Source organism: Plectrocnemia conspersa, unplaced genomic scaffold (assembly GCF_051122295.1).
Source record: "Plectrocnemia conspersa isolate PC_06_02 unplaced genomic scaffold, ASM5112229v1 ptg000014l, whole genome shotgun sequence".
NCBI lineage: Eukaryota > Metazoa > Arthropoda > Insecta > Trichoptera > Polycentropodidae > Plectrocnemia > Plectrocnemia conspersa.
In genome coordinates, this window is record NW_028277178.1 from 9,713,833 (window position 1) to 9,735,416 (window position 21,584).

The window sequence follows — 21,584 nt, forward strand, 5'->3', positions numbered from 1 at the left end:
TTATATAGTTAGTATCAAATTACAACAATATACACCTATAATAATAACATACTTTTTAAACATGAGCACGTATTTTTTTTAACATAAGGTTTTTTAACAAGACGTTGTTTTCAACAATGCCTTTCTTTAAAATAGTATTTTTTAGTTAGGTATCGAATAACAGCATTATAATAACAAACTTTTTTAACAGAAACATATTATTTTATTTTTTATAAAAAATAATTGATGATTTCAGTTGCAGCATGTTGATTTTATTTAATATACAAAATGCCTTGCAAAAAATTAGCTATTAATTATTTAGTTAATGTATTAGATTACTTCAATCTATCAATATTACTACGTTACGGTCTAATCCTTTTGATAGCTCTTTTATACTACACGTAAGATCCATAAGCATCGATCTTAGCTATTTTTAATAAAGGTTGCTTAAAACGCAATTTCGTACAAGTCACAAGAAAAATTGTTTAATGTGACGTAAAAAACGTGAGCGAAGCCATTAATGAAAGCTAGAAGTATATAAAATAATTATACTAATAGCAGACTATGGATACGAAGCATGAATAAGAGATAAAGTGTCTCAAAAATACCAAAAAGCATATTTTAAGAACAACAATTCTCTGTCAATGTGTTTATTTTTCACTGAATTTTATGCAATAGTCAATTCGCGTCTAGTTTGTATACGTAAACTTCTCGAATCGAATTAAAATGTTTGGATTCCGGACGAATAAGCTAGACCAGGGTTGACGTGAAAAGAGAAGCAGCTGCTTTTTTGGTTCTTTGCGTCCAATTCTTAATGACGTGTTATCAAAAGCATGTTTCAAATCAAAGTATCTTTTGAGGCGCTTTACATTATTATGCTCATGAAATTGGATGTTGATTGTTGAGTTTGACTTAATATTTATCATTGAGTTTCTGTTAAAAAAAAACTTTTTAATATTAAATTTAAACGTCAGACGAATGTTTAAGAGATTAATCGTCAGCTGTCATATTAACTGTCATCTGAAAATAAATCTCAATTTAATGGGTATAATTTATTTTTCGGACTCATATCAATGTACTATGTTTAACCCTTTAGCGCGCAAATTAATTATTTTGGAATTAAGGGTTAAAAAATAACTTTTTAGAACTTTTATTATATATAAAAAGTAATTTTAATAAAAAAAATTAGAAAAAAGAATTTTTTTTTGGAAATTTCGAAATTTTGTCGGTTGATATATCAACCTTTGACCACTAAGGGTGATATTTTAAAAATATGTTTATTATATAATGAACGATCAAATATTGGCACACAAATATAATTTATTGTTTGAAATATATTACATATACACATATAAAGAAATATTGTTAAAAAATAATTCTTTTAGAGTTTTGTAATGTTTTATTTTGATTTTTGATTTTATCGTGTTTTGGCCTATAGCAACAACTTAATTTCATATGGTCGATATATCAACGAAAGAGCTTCCTCGATGACATATTGGGATGCTAAGGAAGATTTTATTATAAATAGGTATTGAATTATAGACCGTTATGTCGTCGGTCGATATATCGACCGTTTTCGCCCTTTGCACGCTAAAGGGTTAAACTAAGTATTCTATAAATACAGAAAATCTCTTCTCTACATATGTAAATGTGTAATGAAGTTACGTTTATCGTCTCCCCGTATGTTTGCGATTATGAAAAGAACGGTTTATCCTATTTTAACCAGTTTTTTCTACCGTATTAAATATTTGTCCGAAAAGTTTTAAGCTATAGTATACCTTATGACATTAGAATGTTTTATTTTATACCAGCAATGTTTATTTATAGCAAAATTTTGACATTCACGCGATTTTAAAATTGAGTTGATCTTTTAAAAGTAGTGAATATGATTCTTTCTTATGAGCGACTATCAAAAGATTCTTCCATTGTTACTAAAATGTGTTAAAACGAGGCAAATTTGTATCATCTGGATAAGTCAATCAAACATGATGAATACCTTTAAGTATGTACAATATTAACCACCAAGTTGAAATTCAGGGAATCGGACATATATAATTAATTATGTTGTATATTATAATTTATAGTTAATAGATGTCTCTTTGCAGATGAGGCCGTTTTTTAACAGTATTTTAATAATTGTTATAAATAAAATGAGTTCTCAGTATTGAACTTATCAAGACTATTTATACCATACTATCATGACCATAAATTATTATAATTAATTACTGTTTTAAAGGAGCACAGATTCTAAAGAATAATTAGCACAGTAATAGATGCATTCCAAAATCGCATTTTAATAAATATTTATTTTATTGTAAGTATATTAAATTATATTTACTTAAATTATTATAACTTCGTAGAAACGACATTACATTCAGTGGACAGTTGCTACTCGATGTGACATCGATTCTGAATGTCGTGTTTTGCGAATGAGTATTTTTAGTGGGGTCACTATGTGGCTATCATTTTATCGACATACGGCGTAAAATGAGGCTTCCTCACCTAGAATTTTCATTTAAGGAAACATCAATATCGCTGGAATATTTATACGCCGGGTAAAGCCACTCGGCACACACACGCTGGGCGCTCTCTGCGAGGTTATTAGAGTTCAGCGTTAAAAAATATTATATAAATAATTAATTCCTGGATCCGAGTATAATAAGCTGCCAGTGTGACGTTTTATAATCAACCAGAATTAATTTAAGCGTATTATAGTTTGTTACAAAAGGTTGTTCTAATGAGAGAGCATGGCCAATTGCAAGGTCGGTAAAGTGCGGCTCTCAATCTCGGTGCGGCTCAAAATCTGTGAGATTTTGATTATTTTAGTTTTCATTTAGTTCGTCAGCATCTATCATATTTTTTTGTTGATTCTGTACGAGCTAAAGTAACTCATTTTTAGAGAAACTTTAATGCCTAGTACGACCTAGCTTGATTTTAATTAATCATCACGATATTCATCCGTGAGATTAGAGAAATCTAGGTAAACCTAATCTGTGACGATTGATCGGAAATATAATTATATACTCATCACTAATTCAGATCTCCCAGACACAATAAAAAACACTAAAATAGTTTCAAACGGTATTCGAACCCAGATCTTTCAGATAAATAGTCAGATACACCACTCGTCTATATTGCTAGTTTGATTTTCATAGATGTTTCAAATGGACCAGATTACTAAATGCTAACTTTTATACAAGCTTTCTAATTGTTATATGTGGTTATAATTCAAATACCGCCTTCGGTTGGTCATTATTAACTTTAGAAGAACGTCTAAGGTTTATATGTCCACAGCACGGATTATTTTAGAAACACATTTTCACCATATGTTTTTTAACAGTAAAAACGGCAAAATCATTGTTTAGTTTATATGTGGTTTCTGCTAGTTGACCAACCGTTTTTAACTCATGCAAAAAATGGTTCAAATTTGCTTATTTACATATTTAATTCTATAGTTCAATTTAAAGCAAAATTAATATCAAAAGCAAATTAAATATTAATCATATACCAAAAATTACTAATATTTATTTAGATTACATTAAGACAATTGTAACCTAACAGGTTACCCCAATGCGTCACGATTGTCAAAAACAATAATTGAATTATTTAATACAAAAAATACATATACTATATGGTTAAAATAATACACAAAAAGTATTTTAAAAAATCATAATGCATATATCAAAATTAATGATAAGAATTGGAACACCTCAGATATAAAAGACTAATTATGATATATTATTTTCAATGGTATATATACAATTTATTATATAAGCTACTTATATATTTTTTACAGCAATAGTGTATTGACATTTTAATAATTATATTTATATTCAAGATTCAGGATGATAACAAATGTTCTGTTTCATAAATACGTGAAAGAATAACATTATATGAGAGATACATATAAAATATCGTTAGATTCATCAACTGTAGCTTTGAAATTAACTACAGTTTTCTTTTTTAAAATACAGAAAAACATATAATAAGGGTTGAAAAACAGAATATTCAACAGCTTGCAAAATTATTATCAAAATCATAAACTTTGTATTCTCGTAATGAATTATAAAAATTCTGCTAAATTTTTAATTGTCTAAATATGTCAGTTAGGAAAATTTTAATTTAAGTCTTGAATATATACCTCAAAAATTATTTTTCGATTTTTTTTTAAAAATGTCAAAACAAGAAATCAGTCTTATTTTGGTAAAAAATATATTTGTACAAATATTTTTAATTTTTTACAACCACTGCATTTTTTTATACCACTCTACTGCAGTATTTATTTCTTAATGTATTATTTTATAAAGTATATTAAATTGTATTTTTTATGACATTTTTTTTCAAAAGATTTAGACAATCATATTAGAAATTGCAATATATTATTAATAATTTAAACTTTTAAATATAAAAATATGTATTTGTAGATTGTCGATTAAATAAAATAATAGTATCGCCTCGATTATTGAGATAACATTTTTATCAATGATTTTTACGACATAGCGAACACTTTTTAGGTTTTATAAATATCAGATTACGCCGTATCGATGTATATATAATAATATAACAATGACGCTTTAGTTTTTCATTAAAATGACGATACTCTTTTGACCGCAATCGAATCGAAAAAATATTGATTTCATTAATCAAATAGCGCTCTATTATAGTATGTAAATATTTATGATTTTAATATATTAAATTTATTATTTTCTTAATCTTAAATTATTTTTTATTTGCGCATACAATATGTTGAACCGTTAATGTTGTTCTTAATAATAAAACCAATAAACTATTTTTAGGTAAAAGTAATCGATCAACATGTCAAACTTGTTTACGGTTTACGTATCAATATTTGAACGACTCGTTTAACAGCGAATATAAAATCGATAAATAATGAACTATATATTCACTAAATCAATTCTTTATAAAATATATATATATATACACTTAAATATGGTTACTGTGATAACTAAAAACATAAACAATACTATGTGTTTAATTTTAATTTTGATTATATTTTTACATCTTTTAACAGCACTACGCTATGACAAAATTAAGTTATTGTTAAATATATGATATTAATAAACCCGCAGTGGGAACGCTTGTTACCGATCGTTCCCACTGCGACGGTTTTATTGTTTTTGACGTGAATTTTTGACTTCTGAGAAGTGATCAATTTTTTGCGCCCTCCTATTGATCACAATTTGACTTGAATATACTTTTAAATCAGTAGTAACATCGGTAGGGATAGCTATCATATTTTTAAAAAGTATGCTGATGACATGGCAATATGTATCATCAAATTTCCGGGTTAATAAAAAGGGGCTACGAATAAACATCGATAAAAAAATTACGGTTTTACGCAAGCTTCTCGTGGGCTAAGGATAAGATAAGAAAATGAAACCCGAAGAAGAAGAAAGTAGTCACGAGCATATTTGTTTTGGAATACAAGTATTTGTCTAATATTATATATTTTATCGTATCTTATAAATTTTATATTGCTACTATTGCAGGCATAAACTATAACAATTAAAGAAGAAAATATTTGAAAAACACCATTGTATATTTTGGTCAAAAATCGTTGCTTTCTCCTAATTGACAGACAGTCATTTTTTTGGGAATATACTAAAAAATAGGTTTTTATTATATAATTGTTTAACTAATTATTCTAAATATTAATGTGACACTTCAGAATTTTGTATGAACGAAGTTTTCTCAATTGCCACTACATAAAATTTTATCAGTATTATTTAAACGAAACAAATGAATTTTATAAAGTATTAAACAAACGTTATATTTAATTAAATATATATTATCCATTAACGATGTTCAATATTTTGAGGTAAGTGGTTAAAATTTATAAATAGTATTTTGGTGTGTTGTCCTTAAATCAATTTTGGTGTACACTGTACAGTAAATAGTGTAGAATATATTTTAATTAAAAGTGATCGTAAAACATTTATTCTTGTTCAATCACAAGCATCAACCCTTATAGACACGATACCAAAAACGTATTATTTATTTCATTACATACACTTTATATATAGATATTTTATGCTCAATTCTCACGAAGCAATTTAATAATGTACAATGTCTAACACCTCAAATATATACCTGACCATTATATTTTAAAAACGAATATTTCATATAAATAACTGACCCAATTAAGTTTGATTTTTAATTTATATTATAGCCGATATTACTATCCATTTATTTACAATAAAATGTCATTTATTTTAGCTCTAAATTGACTGTTTAACAACAATACTATTGTGTACATAATTTGTTTATGGAATAAATAGAAACGTATGCTCTCAATAAATTCGAATTAAAATACATATTTAGAGATAATATAATTCAGCTAAAACTTTATTTTATATTTTAATTGCAGTGTGTAATTATTTTAATTATCTAATTGTACACATTTTATCTTTACTGATTAGCCTGGATTTAAAATCGTTAAATAGCAATGTATTATTTAATTAGGATTTATTTATAATGGTATATTGAATATTACCTCGTTATCGTATGCGTGGCTGTGCTGGCCAGCAGCGCGTGAGATGAGCAACACGTATCCCGGGCAAATCGCGCGAGACAATGGAGCTGCGCGCGCGCGATAGATGTGGTCCAGAGGCTGCATCCGCGCGTACTGGCGTCGGCGTGCAGCCCCCGTCGCGCCCGCCCCTGCTCTGGCGCCGGCCCTGTGCTCCGGCTCACTTCACTGCCCTAGGACACGGCACAGGGCCCCGACGAGCGCCCCACGCCAGTATTGAGCGCTACGCCACTTTCACGCCGCTCACCTGTTCGCTCGCAATCACCTCGCAAACTGTGGGCCGCACACCCCTAACACTACATTTTAAAAACCTTATAAAAAGGTTAACATGTACAGATAGCTGACATCAAAGGGACGATATGAATTAATGGGATATAACTTTTGTTAGCGATATGACGCTAAAATTTCACATTTGGCGCAATTAATTAACTCAAGCGCAGATATCCTCGTATGACAATAACGAAGGAATTTGTGAGTTCAAAAGTGTCTTTAAGACGATGTTTTTAAAATACAGCAAGAACAACAAGTTTTGTGGTGATAAATTTTTATAGAATAATTTGTTGAATTTACTGTTTATTTTTGAGGGCTTTAACAGGAGTTTAAGATCCTGAAATTCGTGTATTTAAAATTTCTTAAAAAAATAATATTTTCGTACCTTGTTAAATTATAGTTGAGTTGAGTAACGGTCTTTTAAGCAAACACGTATTTTGTGGCCTTAAATATTTTTATTCTTAGATAACTATTTTTATTCTTAGTGAAATTATTGTTGATTTTTAAGATCTCTTACACCTGTTTTGGGACTCCAAAACCGTGTTTTGCGACGATAAATATTCATAAAAGTCTAAATATTTTATATTAGCTTAATTTATTGTTTTTGAGGTCTTTAACGAGTTTTTCCGACGTAGAAAACTTATTTTTAACATTTAAAATGAATGCAAAATGATTATTTTTGTACCTTGTGAAATTATAGTTGCGTTTTAAAGGTCATTTAAATGTGTTTCAGAACCACAAAAAAGTATTTTGTTGCCCTGAATACTTTTAAATTGGTAACTATTTTTATTTAAAGTTATATTATTGTTGATTTTTAAGGTCTTTTACACCTATTTTAGATCTCCAAAAATGGGTTTTGTGGCGATAAATATTCATAAAGAGCTGAATATTTTATTATTTTGAGAATTTATTGTTGATTTTAGAGGTCTTTAACAGGTGTTTTAGACCCAGAAACACGTGTTTCTACACTAATGTATTTATAAAAAATTAATGTCTGTTCCTTGTAAAATTATAGTTTAGTTTTGAGGTCTTTTAAACGCGTTTTAGACTCACAAACACGTGTTTTGTGGGTTTAAATATTTATAAAAATGAAAATATTTTTATATTTAGTGAAATTAATTTTCATTTTTATGATTTTTAACATGTGTTTCAGACCTACAAATACGTGTTTGTACTCTTAAATATATACCAAAAATGAATATTTTGCTACTCACTAAAATTGTAGTTTGAGGTCTTTTAAAAGTGTTTCAGACCTACAAACACGTGCTTTGTGGTCCTAAATATTTTTAAAAAACTTAATACGTTTGAACTTACTGATAATATATTTGAGTTTGAGGTCTTTTAAGTGTGTTTTAGACTCATAAGCACGTGTTTATTTTGTGGATATAAAAATTCAAAAGGAGCTAAATATTTTCATATTGGTGAATTTATTGTTGATTTTTGACGTCTTTAACAAGTGTTTTGAACCCCGAAACATGTGTTTCTACCCTTTAAAATTCATAAAAAATGAATATTTTTGTACCTTGTGAAATTATAGTTGAATTTTGATGACTTTTACACGTGCTTTAGACCCACAAAGAAGCAAATATTACTATTCTTAGTACAATAAGTGATGATATTCAAGATTTTAAACAAGTGTCCAAGACCCTAAAATACATGTTTTTTGCTTATAAATATTTAGATAAAGCTGATTATTTTCACACTTAGTAATATTATAGCTGATTTTTAGGCTTTTACTTAGTAGAAGTGATAATATTTTAGGTTTTGTCACCTTTTTTTGACATTAAACTAAGTGTTTTGCGCTCTTAAATATTTATAAAAATCTGAATATTTTAATATTATGAAAAAATTGTAGATTTTTGAGGACATTTATACTTGGTTTAGACCCAAAGACGACAATAAAAATATTACAATACTTAGTAAAACAAGTGATAATATTCACGGTTTGTTAAACACTGTAATATTTGTTTTGTTTACTTACATACATATATAAATAAATAATAAATTTTGTAAAATTATTGTTGATTTTTTGCTCTTTACGCGTGTTTTATACCCCAAAATATACATAAAAATCTGGATATTAATTACTACACTTAAATAAGTAAAGATATTCGAGTTCTTTAACTCGTAATTTAGTTCTTAAAACACATGTTTTATGCCATAAAATATGTATATGGAGCTGAATATTCTTATACTTTGTGAAATTATTGTTGATTTTTGAGGCCAAAAATATTTTAAATCAACATATAATTTCACTAGCGCCTATAAGTTATTTCATTAGGCAAAGCGCCCACCGCCCCCCCCCCCCTAATTACGTCTCTGCTTTTCTTGACTGCGTATGCGAGAGGCAAAAATAAATAACCAGAGTATCAGAACATTGCCGCAAAGCGCAAATTAAGCTTGATAAAAAGTTTCCCTTGCTTAGGAAACCTTAATATTTTCAGCTAACGTTTATTGTTTGCAGATTAAATTTGAAATATTTTACATTGACCTTTAACCTCGCCAGACAGCATTTCAAGTTTTCATAGACAGTTCAACAGATGTCTATGAAAAGTTGAAATATCAAGAACAATGTCTGTAATATATAAAATTTAAAAAATATATAACTAAAATAATAATTATTAATTTATAAAATTAATATATTACAATGTTCTAAAATAGCCCAAAGGATAAAAAATTGATATGAATTTTAGCTACACAGCAGACCTTGAATTGCCCTAGTCACTAGTAGCGGAATTTGACTTCATCCTGTAATAAAATGATCAATCCCCCCCCCCTTCTTACTTAGAAAATAACCAACCCAGACTATATAAAAAATTGCGTTTTCAAGAGCTAAAAAACACTTTAAAAAAATGTAAATTAATTTTGTCTAATAAACAACGGCTTTAAAAAAATGTCGGCAAAAATTTATATACGAACCATGTTCTTTGAATTTTAAAAATCATATCGAGTAGCAGTAGGTTTTTTCTATGAATATTCAAGAAAAAGTCTATTCTAAAGCAATATATTTCAAATAAATATGTATATATTAAATACAAATAATAATTATTTGTTTTTAAATTTCTAATAAATACATAACAATAAATTAGGAGTAAAAACAACTGTTTAATTAAGTGTCTACCTAAAAATAATACTGGTGAGCAATTGTAAAACTAATAATTTTCCATCTAAGGTCACCGGGGGCGTAGCTCAGATGGTAGAGCGCTCGCTTAGCATGTGAGAGGTACCGGGATCGATACCCGGCGCCTCCAGGTTTTTTTATATATTTTTTTTATAATTAATTTTAATAAAATAATAATATTTAATCCAAAAATTCTATACAAAAACCTGTTGTGGAAGAATAAATTATAAAACACTAATTAATATATATTTTTTATTATCAAAATTATATGATATAAAAACATCTTATGGCAACACGAAAAATACAACTAATACATTTTTAATTTATAATAAATTTAAGCGTGACATCTGCATTAACATAAAATATAAAAGTATTTTATAGCGACATCTCTATCCCACCAAAAAATACAATTTATTAAAATTGTAAAGTAAGATAAAATCTAAGTAAAGTCAAATTTTAATTATAATATTTTCTACAAACATTCTATATATAACCTATTACAATTCGTGTCATTTAATATTTCCGGACGTGAGTAAGGAAACTTTCCATTTCTCATTTTTATGTTCGCATGTTTGAACATCACATTAGAGAAAGAATCTAAGACAACGTGGGTCATAGTACTATCGTTTATCACATTCAATAAAGTAGCGTGACCACCTGTATAGTTAAGTTGCCTACAAATCCTCTCGAGCTCAAATTTGCTGAAGCTGGTCTTATTGTAGCATTTTGGATACCAAATACCATACTCCTGAACAGCAACTTCCCCGACTCCGTATCTGAAACAATCATATCACAGTATTAGACATGTTAGAGGAATGACTAATAAATTATGTATATTTTATCTATGTATATTGAATTGCTGCTTTGAGTCTACAGATTACTCTTGTGAATTAACAGCAATGCTACACTTAGCTGCAGTGAGCACACCAGCTGATTTTAAAATGACAACATATTGCTGCTTTCTAGATTTTTTAGTGGAATTTCGATGCAAATTGTGATTAATTCATAGGAATATATATATTTGGAGGTGAAACCTGGGTTCATTAAAACCAACAATATTACGCATACAACTATCGCGGGGAAAACGCTGATCAGGGTAAAAAACTATTAACCTATACGCCTTGCAATTGAATCAAATATCTGTGATTTTCTTGGTATATTATATATGTGTTTCATGGCAAAATTACAAAGTTCAATCACATTATGCTCATAGAAAAATTTTATGCTTTTGTAAGTATTGAAAAGACAATAAATCTGTCCTTAGTATCAATCACCAAACTCACATAAACAAAGAAAGCTAAGGCCATAGATAGTAACATACATTGGAACCCTATCTACCAGTACCATACTATTTCCATGCATCATCATAATCTAGTGGGAGTATTATAATTAGATTACATACGTATTAGGCTCCGTGACTTTCAGCCCAATGCAATGTGCTTCATCTTCCCCTCCTGGACAATCGTTAAAACCGTCGCAAATATGATCATGCGGTATGCAAAGTTCTGTTCCTAGACAAGTGTATGAATGCAAAGCAAAACATTTGCAAAACGTAGGGTTCTCATCACTCTTATCCTCACAATGTCTGAATCCATCACAAATTTTATCCGGAGACGTGAGCTCCAAATATGAAACGCAAGTAACTGGTTCCGGTTCATCGCTGTTATCCTCACAGTCGTTCACTTCATTTGCAAATAAATGTTTCGGAATGCAGCGGTCGTTTTTGCATTTAAACTGATTCTTGTAACACGCTGAAAAATAAATATTTATAAATCAAGAATCAACTAAAATAGAGTATTGGGTGAAAATAGAAATGTATTACCGCATCCAGGATTATATGGAGCGTTTAAGCATATTTCATTTTTATATTGGCAATGTTCTGAGTTCTCGTCTATTCCGCTTTTGCAATTGTTAACGCCGTCGCATATATTATCGAAGCTGACGCAATTTCCAAAAGAACAACGTACGCCTCCACATGGCAATTCAGGAACCAAATTAAATCTTTTACTTGCTGAAAACGTTTTAATATGAGTATATGTACTACTTATTATATTTTATTATTTCATATATTTATATGTACTACCAAGAGCCATTATTATTTCATCTTTTTTGTAAACGAGATTTGGCAAAGGTGAAATGCTTTTGAAACCACACGGTCCATACTGTTCATTAAATGTAGCTGCTGGAAACCAACCCTGTTTACCGTAGCAAACCAATATGCCACTCCAAGCAACAGTTAAAGTATTTTGATACGGTATATTGTGTGATAGCTGTTTTAAAATGTGATTCACAAAATTTAATTTATCATGTTATAATACACTAATTGAAACAACAACTCACTTCACATTTCTCTGCATAATCTCTACGTTCGAAACAGAGATGGTTTTCTTCACAGTTTGAATGCATCGGAAACAAGTTAACGGTCAATGGATTACCATACTCATCTAATCCAGTTGCCAAACATATATCTTGACTATCTATATCCCTATGGAAGTAATTAATATGAATAATAATAGCAATTAATCATATTTCATATATATTTATATACTTACATATTGGTGAGCGATATGGGCTTAACATATCTGCTTATAGTAGCTGGATATTGCAGGTGAAGTAATGCAACATAAGAATAAGGTATGTCAGCTTCCCCATCAATCCTTATAGTTTGCTCGTTTAGTCCGTTAACTAGTGGAATCGATCTTATGCTACCCAATACAATGGAAATATGTTGATATTCAAAACTGTAATTGATCAAACACAAACATTTTATTTTACAAAACATTTTTACAAGTTATTATATCCAAAAGCAGTTTAGAAACATTAAAATATATATTTAATATAGGGTATATATTTTTTACCTTAGTGAAGATCGACAGGACCTCTCCACCAGTAGCCATGAGCAATCGACCAAAACTCCTGAGCATCTGTACTCTCCATCAGCGTAAATCTTACCAACCCACGGCCAAGCGTACATATCTTGCGTTTTTTTAGTCGCTATAATATCTTTCACATCATAATCGAGAATGTTGTTTGACGTCGAATACGAGTATATTTCGTCCATGTTAAGCGTTTGGCAGTAAATAAATAAAGCTTTACAACTGTGAACCTGATTCAGTATTGGAATTTCATTTAAAGCCATATTGATTGGTTCGTTATCGCCTTTTGGTATGTTAATCAACTTGACCATCTCAGATCCACTGTATCCGAGATATTTACATATCTGTCTAGCAAGAGAATCTACGTCTTCGGAGTCCCATAAATGATCGCACACCGGTTGCCACACTCCTTGTTTTCTCATTGTCAAGAAGCCGCTGCTCTTTAATGACGGTCTAGCATCTTTATCGATAACAAGCTTGTTTTGATCAAACAACGCGACTAAAAGTGAAGAGCGCAAGTGCGTTATAAGTATAATACTAACATTTTTAATAATAAACATATTCATAAATAAAATCATACTTACAACAATCTATCTCATCTTCGCCAAATTCACAATCTTGTACTTGATTGCAGACACTATTATTTGGCACGCAAACTTTGCTTATATAACAGTGATAATATGTCGGCGGACAGAAGTCTTAAAACATTATAAATATACATTAGTGATAGTTACATGTTCATACAATTATTTTTATAGATTTATAACATAATTGATAGTTGAAATTACATTAAAAATTGCAAAAGAAATCGCATATTGGTAGGTAACAATTAAATTAAAAATGATTTTTAAATATTTTACCAAAGTAAAATGTTAAAAGCACTGTTTAAATTTACTATTTTATATTTATTTAACTCTAATTTAACATAATTTTATTATTCAACTAAGCTCATTCTCTATACTTGGGGTGGCTAACCCGCAGCCTGCGGGCCGCATGTGGCCCGCCACATTTTTCCGGTCCGTCAGATTCACCACACTTTTACAAAATATATTTATTTTATAATCGCCAATACGCTATAGATAATTAAAAAAATGTCTATAGTGTATCTAAATCTAATATGAGGATATATAATTTTATGTATGGCCTGCGGAGTTATGATGCATTTCCAAAGTGGCCTGCAAGATCATTTGGGTTGACTACCCCTGCTCTATGTTATATACTCACCACAAAATTTCTCATCAGTTTCATCATCACAGTCGACATAGCCATCGCAAATTGCGTTTGGATGTGTATATTCAATGTAATCTTTACAAGAACAATTCAACTCATCAGTAGCGTCTTCACAATCAGGCACTCGGTTACATCTCTTCCATATGGGTATAATTTGACCAATCCTACAAAATTATATACTCATAGTAATAATATTGTTAAAATGTAAATAAATATTTAATGGAAATGTACCTTTTACACTGAAAATGACTTTGTGCATTATTGGAATAGTGTGGAACTGCTGGAATTGTAATATTTGGTTTTGAAGTCGATGGTGGTGTAACAACAAACTCAGGTTCTGGTATAGTTGTATGCAGTTCTTTCTTATTAATAGTAGCATGTATTCCACCAGCATTCACATCAGCATTCGGAAGGCCATTTATATTTGATGAAGGATGATGACCGTTTGATTCAATTTTACTGTTTATACCTGAAAAATGCTGATTTTTTTTCTCATGATGTTGATTATCAACTACCAAACTCTCTTCCTTATTTATATCTTTGTCTTTTAAATTATTATGTACATCGGAATTAGAATGTATTTGGTCATCTAACAATTTTTCGTTCATTTCGCTCGCATCCGTGTGACTCAATGTTGTTTGTTCATCGCGAAATTGTTTTATCGAATCCATTGTGTTACTATTCAGTCCAATTGAATCTTGAAATTGATTATGTGTCGTTGTTAGAAAGAATTCACTATTCGCATTTCCAGAGTCAATTTTAGAATTCATGCCATGGTTTTCTATAATTGACGGAGGATTTGTATTCTCCGTATGTTCGATAAAAGGTTGGATATTTTGATCATGTGTTGGCATCGGAATCGATTCATGATTGTGTTCTATTTTTTTAGAATCGCTTTCTAAGTTCAAGTTTTGATTTTCATTCCTCATTTCATTACCAACCTGTGGTTTTACAGATGGTGTAAAACTTGAAATATGTGTTGTCGTTGGAATAAATTCATGATTGAGTCCTATATTTTTAGAATTCATTTCTGGATTAAACTCAATGTTTTTATTCTCTAACTCATTATTAACCTTTAGTTCTAGAGATGGTGCTAAACTTGGATTATGTGTTGTCATCGGAATAGATTCATTGTGTTCTATATTTTTAAAAGTTTCTGAATTCAAGTTGTGATTTTCTTTCATTGAAGTTGAGTTTATATTGCTTATTCTATTATCAGTAGTTGTTTGTGGTTGCATATTTTGTTGATCATTTATACCATTTTCAAAAATATCATTAATAGTTGGTCGAAAAGAATCTTTGTTAATATTACTTTGAGTAGATGATGGAATATTTGCTTGATCTTGCTCCAGATCCAAAATTGTAGCGTTCATATGCATATTATCAGTTTGATTGTTTTGGTTTTCTTGTTCACTATTCATTTCATTGATCAGAGGCTGTTTTGTATTCATATTATCAGCTTCTATAGACAGCCGAAGAGAATCTTCGTTGAAGTTACTTTGAGTCGTTATTACATGTTCAACATTTTTAAAATTATTGTTACCATTGTTCGTACTGTTTATTCCTGCAGTTGTAGTTTCAGCTCTCATATTATCAGTTTCATGTAGTTTCTGAGTTGGAGTAGATTTAGTAATCTTTATCATGTCCGAATTAGTAAATAATTCAGTATTTACTTCCAAACCTCGAGCATCACTTTCAGTATTCATGGAAGCTGAAGATGAAAGAATACTGGTACTCGTCTCTTGTTTTAAACCGTTGACGACAGTTGTTTGATTTTCGATTATCATACTATTAGTATCCGTATTATCATTTTCCGATGCTACAATTTGCTCATGTGGATTTGGTAATATGCTTTTAGTCAGCATTGATTCTTGAGGCATCTGATCATCAACTGTTTTATATTGATTCATGTTATCAATTGGAGATGTAGTTGTTGAGTTAATATTGATTATTATATCTGATTTTCCGCTTTCTGTAGTTTTGTTAGCAAATTCATAATGATTCGATATATTTTCCATGCTATTGACTTCATCTAGATTTATTTCTGGTAGAGCAATTTCAACTGTTTCTATATTAGTATCCATTGTATAGTTTGATTTATTTTCAGTTAATACAGTAGTCATATTCAATGTGTTTTTAATGGTTGTTTTTGCCAGATTTTCTGTTGATTGTTCTCTTTTACTGTGATTCGGTCTTGTTGCATTTGGTTTTCCATATAGCTCCCAATTAGTTTTGTTGGAATATATATATTTTTCTGTTGCATTGGCGCTTGTCAAATTTCCAAATAATTGTTTCTCAAATTCATCTTCTTCAGAACTACTTTCATTATATATAGCTCCAACTATATCAGCACAATCGAGTTCATCTTCCCCGCCTAAACAATCAACTGTTTTATCACAGCGCAACTTCTTTGGTAGACATTTTGGTAATCCCCATATGCAACTAAACCCAGGACATTCTTGCTTGGGCAATTTTCTCGGATGATGGTTATCAACTATAAAAATATATATTTTTTTATTAAAAAAATACTAAATATTTCGTAAATTAGTTAAAATGTATACATACTCATATTTTCCCGTATCCAATCTATAAATATGCTCACTCTAGTATACACACCAGGCTCTCCAGCTCTAGCACATCCTTCTCCATGGCTAACGATACCAGCAACATACCACTGTTTATGGTTTTTAGGATTCTTACATAAGAAAGGTCCTCCGCTATCGCCCTATATATACATTAGTAAAAAATACAGATATATATATAAATGACAATAATCATTAACAAGACTAAGTTTGGAACTATAGAAGCGCTATGTATTTTCAGTAAATATTCAATGGCAGATATAATTCACAAGCAAACTAATTAGACTGATCACGATTTCCTTAGACAAAGACATTACATTATAGAGATTTATTGATTGTTAAGGCATCAAACACAGTTATCGGGACAACAATTCTGACTAGCACATTCAAAGACAAGATTTTGATTATTAGGTTAATACTAGTGATTTGTCTTTTCAGTTCAGGCAGCTTTATTTGACAATTCTTCTTACATTTGCTATGATAATAAATATTTTATAAGGACAGTCGCTCAATGTGGCCAAATTTAACTCGAGAGATAAATATTTCTCTAACAGTTAAATTTATGTTGTAATATCACGAGCAGATCATCCAAAATTCCTATATATGCAGTCTTAATAATTTAACAAAAAAAGTCTTCCATGGGAATGTGTTGAAAGATAAGATATAACTCATAATCCAATTATAAAAGCTAATTCGTAAATAAATTATAATATATTTATCATACTTGACAAGCATCTTTTCCTCCTTTTGGCACACCAGCACATATTTCTTGTCCTGTTTCATCTTCCATATGCTTACAATAAGACAATATCGGCACTTCAACTTCTCTTAAATGGTCAGCTATAATATATTTATTTATTTTATTAAAATACACGTGTTAATTATATAGATTATAATAAATTATTTTATTACGATCAGGTCCATGTTCAAATGTCGCTCCCCATCCGACAGCCAAGCAAACTGTGCCCGGAGAAGGTCCCCAAAGCCAATTGTGTCCGGCTGATGCTTCATTCGGTAAACATACAGGTCTCACCCATTTGTTAATCAACAATGGCTTATCCATTTTCATTAGAGATAAATCATTGACCATCACGGATTTATCGTATAGTGTGTGTGCTGCGATGCGAGTCACTGTTCGTAGTTGTTCTTGAGGTGAGTACGAGAATCTTCTTAACATACCAGCACGGATGTCATAGTAATATTTCCAATAGCTAAATATAAATAGTGGACATAGGTTAATAAGAGTTGAATCGAAAACAAATATGCTATATAAAATCAAAATCACAAATCTTTATCGTTATTTTTTAATAAATCAAATGTATATAATTTAACTGAAATTCATTACACAACAATCTAATTTGTTTTTATTTGGTTAACATCTAGCTGTTCATTTGATGCTAGGCAGTGTAGTTGAAACTAACTTCTCTGGGCTTGTTTATTTTATTATAATCAAAATATAAAATAATTAAGATACTATTTAATAGCAACGTGAAAGCAACTCAACTCCATATAGTAATAAACAATCATAAGACAAAATTTTAATTTTTAATTGGTTGATTTTATTTTATTAATACGAGGATAGCCCTATTATGCTGCTGAGGAATTTAATATACCATAACTGTGAAATAGCAAGTAGCTTGCTGTGAATGCATTGAATCCAAATGATCCTAATTGTCATATTTAAAGGCAGAAATATAGTTATTATTGATTACCAGCAATTTTCGAATTCGTCTCACCTTTACCATGACAATAAATAACTTACATTTGCAGTCGCGTAATATGCCAGAAATTGACTTAAGAAATGAATGCTTCTCTCGTGGTTAAATTTATGTGGCAGTGTAGCGAGCGGATTATCCACAACATCATATACACTGGCAGATAAAAATAATTTAACCAGAAACATGGTTTATGGCAATTGTTAAATATATAAATAATAATATAACTGATATGAAAATGCGTCGAAGCCAGGTACTTAAGCGAGTATTATATATATATAAAATAACATACGTGGTAACACAATGAGCCGCTGACATCACCCATATTTCACTAAGCAACACTCCTCCACAGTGGAAAACACCATTTCTGTATACAGCTACAATCCATGGCCAAGCAGCTGGAGCCGATTGTCTTCCGCCTACGACTCTACCTTCACCATGTTTTACTTTCATATCTTCTTCTTGCTCATCATATTGTTCACTCTCAGTAGTAGATTTTTCAACGTTGCTCCTCATAGTGGTTTCAAAGTGAACTGTTTTCTTCTCAACCAATTTATTTTCAACTTCACCTGACTTTTTTTGAGGCTCCTCTTTCATGCTTGATACTTGATAGTTTTTAAAGTCTATTGAATCTTTAATAGGCACAATTTGAGCGTATTCTGAATCTTCGCTTGGCTGTAGATTACCTGTTGTATAAGGATAATACACTTCAGGGTTAAAACCCACATTGTTATCATTGTTGAACATATCATTGTTGGGAAAGAAGTCACGTTGTGCACCAAACGATGGATTATATGCACCAGACACACCATAATACACATTTGAAGCGTCATTTTGATATGAAGGAGCAGGAGGATAATGCTCATATGTGTTTTGAGTTTCTGCGTAAGCTTTGATAGGTTCGTAATATTGTTGAGGAAGTTCAGCATATGCTTCATGAACATTTTTGGTTTCTCTATATGCATCATATGGCGCATTATAATATTCTTGTGAATGTTCAACAGGATATTGATCTTGAATGTTTTGATTCGGTGCATTATATTGATATTCCGGAGATGGCTCATATTCATGTTGATTATAGGCGTTATGTGTATCTGCGTGTGATAATATATGAGGCATTTGCTCATAGCTTGGATAGTTATTGTATGGATCAATATTAAATATTGGATTGCAAAGTAAGTTTCGTTTTACACGCTCATATAATTCATCTTTGTCACTCTAAAATATATAAATTTGAATTAAATGAAATAGTTATTAAATATAAATAATTCTAGAATCAATATCAGACATGAGACACGTTGAAACAAGTCGTTTATACTGTACCAAATAACTTTTTAAATTTTATTGTATAATTTGTCTGATTCATATATACTGCTTACTTTTTCTAAATTTATTTATTAATATTAATACAACAACAAAAAATAACATATTTGATATTGATTCTAGACGTTACAAATATATATTTGTAAATATAACACATACCCTTTTCTTGATATCGCTTTTTGCTTCTGATCTAACTCCACATTTCAACTGTTCACATGTTACGTACACAGCAGATGAGTTGAAACAAGTGGATTTAAGCACAATTTCACCAGATATGTCTTCCTGAATGTATTTTCCTGCGTATTTATTCTTTATATGAACCAATTGAATGAATGGTGGACTAAAAATATGTAAAGAAATTAAACAAAAATCACCAATATATTATAAAATCCTTAAAAGTAAATATGTACAATTTTTAAATAGTTTTTCATAACAAAAACTCCAATTTGCATTTTCATTTTGAAAATTTGCATAAAAAAAAAAATTTAAGTCAATGTTGTTTTAATGACGATTTAAAAGAAAGTTATGAAATTTTAATTTATTGATAGATTAGATGTATTACCTTTCATTGTATTCGTTCTCCATGAGGCAAGCTTCGTTAGCCCATTTATAAGGATTGCCGCACACAGGAAACCATTTTCCTTTAAAATTTCTGTGAAGATATCCTTTCACATGTGAAACTTCAAAAGTCTAAAATAGTAAACCTTGTTTTATAATATATAATACATGTGGAATAATTAAATGAAACAATAATACATTACTACCGCACAAAGTTAGTCATGAGTTAAATAATAAATAAATTATTAATGGTTTAAAACTTGACTAAATTGATTTAATACTTATTTTAATATTTTTGGGTTATTAATGTCTACATATTAGAATGCTTAAAAAATATTATTGAAATTTATTTAATAATAATTTTTATTAATATTTTTTCTAGTTTTTATGGTGTGACTTTTTTAGGAAGATATTTCTAGTATATATTCGTATTGTACAAGTTATTATGTATACCAATATACAGGAGTAAATCAGGCGTCAATATCGGATGGCGATGTCAAATGGGATGTCGGTTACCGGTGGCTCAAAAAGGTTGTAGCATGCAGTCAAGTCCGAGCATAGTTGTGAAAGAGGTAGAGTTCTTGAAGAGCTGATATTGGTGTCTCTCGAAATGCGTGATTGTGTGTAGAACGGTTCCCATGTGCTCCCACCGGTTTCCTTAGGTCGTGTGTAAGCCAAGTTTGATTCATTAGCGACCCTAGCACTTGAGCACGATGCTTCCCATCGACCGTTCGATGGTCCACTGCCAGTCTCAACCTGGGTCGTCCCGGTAGACGACCGCAGTTGGTAGCCCGGTCCGGAGCTACTAATGGTCAGAAGTGAGCATCTGTATAAGTTAGCACGTGGCAACCCTTGTTTACGTAAAAAGATTAGGTCATGTGGTCTAACTCCATCTATCTAATGACATTAGTATTTTTCCCAGGTGACCTTTCATAAGCGAAACATATTAATTGCTTCCCGGTGGCCACAAATAAAAGCAACTATTTGTTGAGCGAAATGCTTATTGTTTCGACATACTATACATTATCCAGTGGTAAAAAATGGTAATAAAAGTTTTGATTAACGTGATAAATGTAATGGTTTTTTAAAGTTTGTCGTGGTCATCGTTATGTCTGGCTCTTAGGTGCTCTAATATGATGTTTTTTCTCTCTCTCTCTCGGGTTTGTTCATAAAGTGCCTTTGTTTAAATTATGCAATCTAATAAAGAATAATATTGGGGATATACTATACATATATATGTATATATAACTATATAATAGTTTTATTTTTTAATATATTTAAAAAGATCATAAATATCAGCTTAGTATAGTGAAGCCACGGGACGCCAGACTTCTCTACACCATAGACACTGCATCATAGTTAGATTTGTTCTAAAATATA

The 21,584-nt window shown here is 30.1% G+C and overlaps 2 protein-coding genes and 1 non-coding gene across 3 annotated transcripts in view; 1 reads left to right on the forward strand and 2 right to left on the reverse strand.

The window, feature by feature from the left end:
* Positions 1 to 6,744, reverse strand: part of LOC148226171 (uncharacterized) — an 87,663-nt gene extending 80,919 nt beyond the window's left edge. The window contains exon 1 of the mRNA XM_088204014.1: positions 6,494 to 6,744. The gene's annotated coding sequence lies outside the window, so the exon portion shown is untranslated. The remainder of the gene's footprint in view (positions 1 to 6,493) is intronic.
* Positions 6,745 to 9,977: 3,233 nt separating this feature from the next.
* Positions 9,978 to 10,050, forward strand: TRNAA-AGC (transfer RNA alanine (anticodon AGC)). Its single transcript has one exon. It is a non-coding gene; the product is annotated as a tRNA-Ala (tRNA).
* A 108-nt stretch (positions 10,051 to 10,158) lies between these two features.
* The window catches only part of ndl (serine protease nudel), a 34,625-nt gene continuing 23,199 nt past the window's right edge, over positions 10,159 to 21,584 (reverse strand). Inside the window, exons 10-25 of the mRNA XM_088203446.1 lie at positions 20,209 to 20,336; positions 19,806 to 19,986; positions 18,616 to 19,541; positions 17,521 to 17,819; positions 17,333 to 17,448; positions 16,592 to 16,751; positions 14,258 to 16,520; positions 14,021 to 14,190; positions 13,381 to 13,494; positions 12,779 to 13,295; positions 12,473 to 12,661; positions 12,261 to 12,405; positions 12,004 to 12,190; positions 11,743 to 11,931; positions 11,323 to 11,671; positions 10,159 to 10,696 (exon numbers count right to left, since the gene is read on the reverse strand). Of these exons, the coding sequence (XP_088059572.1) occupies positions 10,393 to 10,696; positions 11,323 to 11,671; positions 11,743 to 11,931; positions 12,004 to 12,190; positions 12,261 to 12,405; positions 12,473 to 12,661; positions 12,779 to 13,295; positions 13,381 to 13,494; positions 14,021 to 14,190; positions 14,258 to 16,520; positions 16,592 to 16,751; positions 17,333 to 17,448; positions 17,521 to 17,819; positions 18,616 to 19,541; positions 19,806 to 19,986; positions 20,209 to 20,336 (6,237 nt within the window). The 3' untranslated portion in view covers positions 10,159 to 10,392. The remainder of the gene's footprint in view (positions 10,697 to 11,322; positions 11,672 to 11,742; positions 11,932 to 12,003; positions 12,191 to 12,260; positions 12,406 to 12,472; positions 12,662 to 12,778; positions 13,296 to 13,380; positions 13,495 to 14,020; positions 14,191 to 14,257; positions 16,521 to 16,591; positions 16,752 to 17,332; positions 17,449 to 17,520; positions 17,820 to 18,615; positions 19,542 to 19,805; positions 19,987 to 20,208; positions 20,337 to 21,584) is intronic.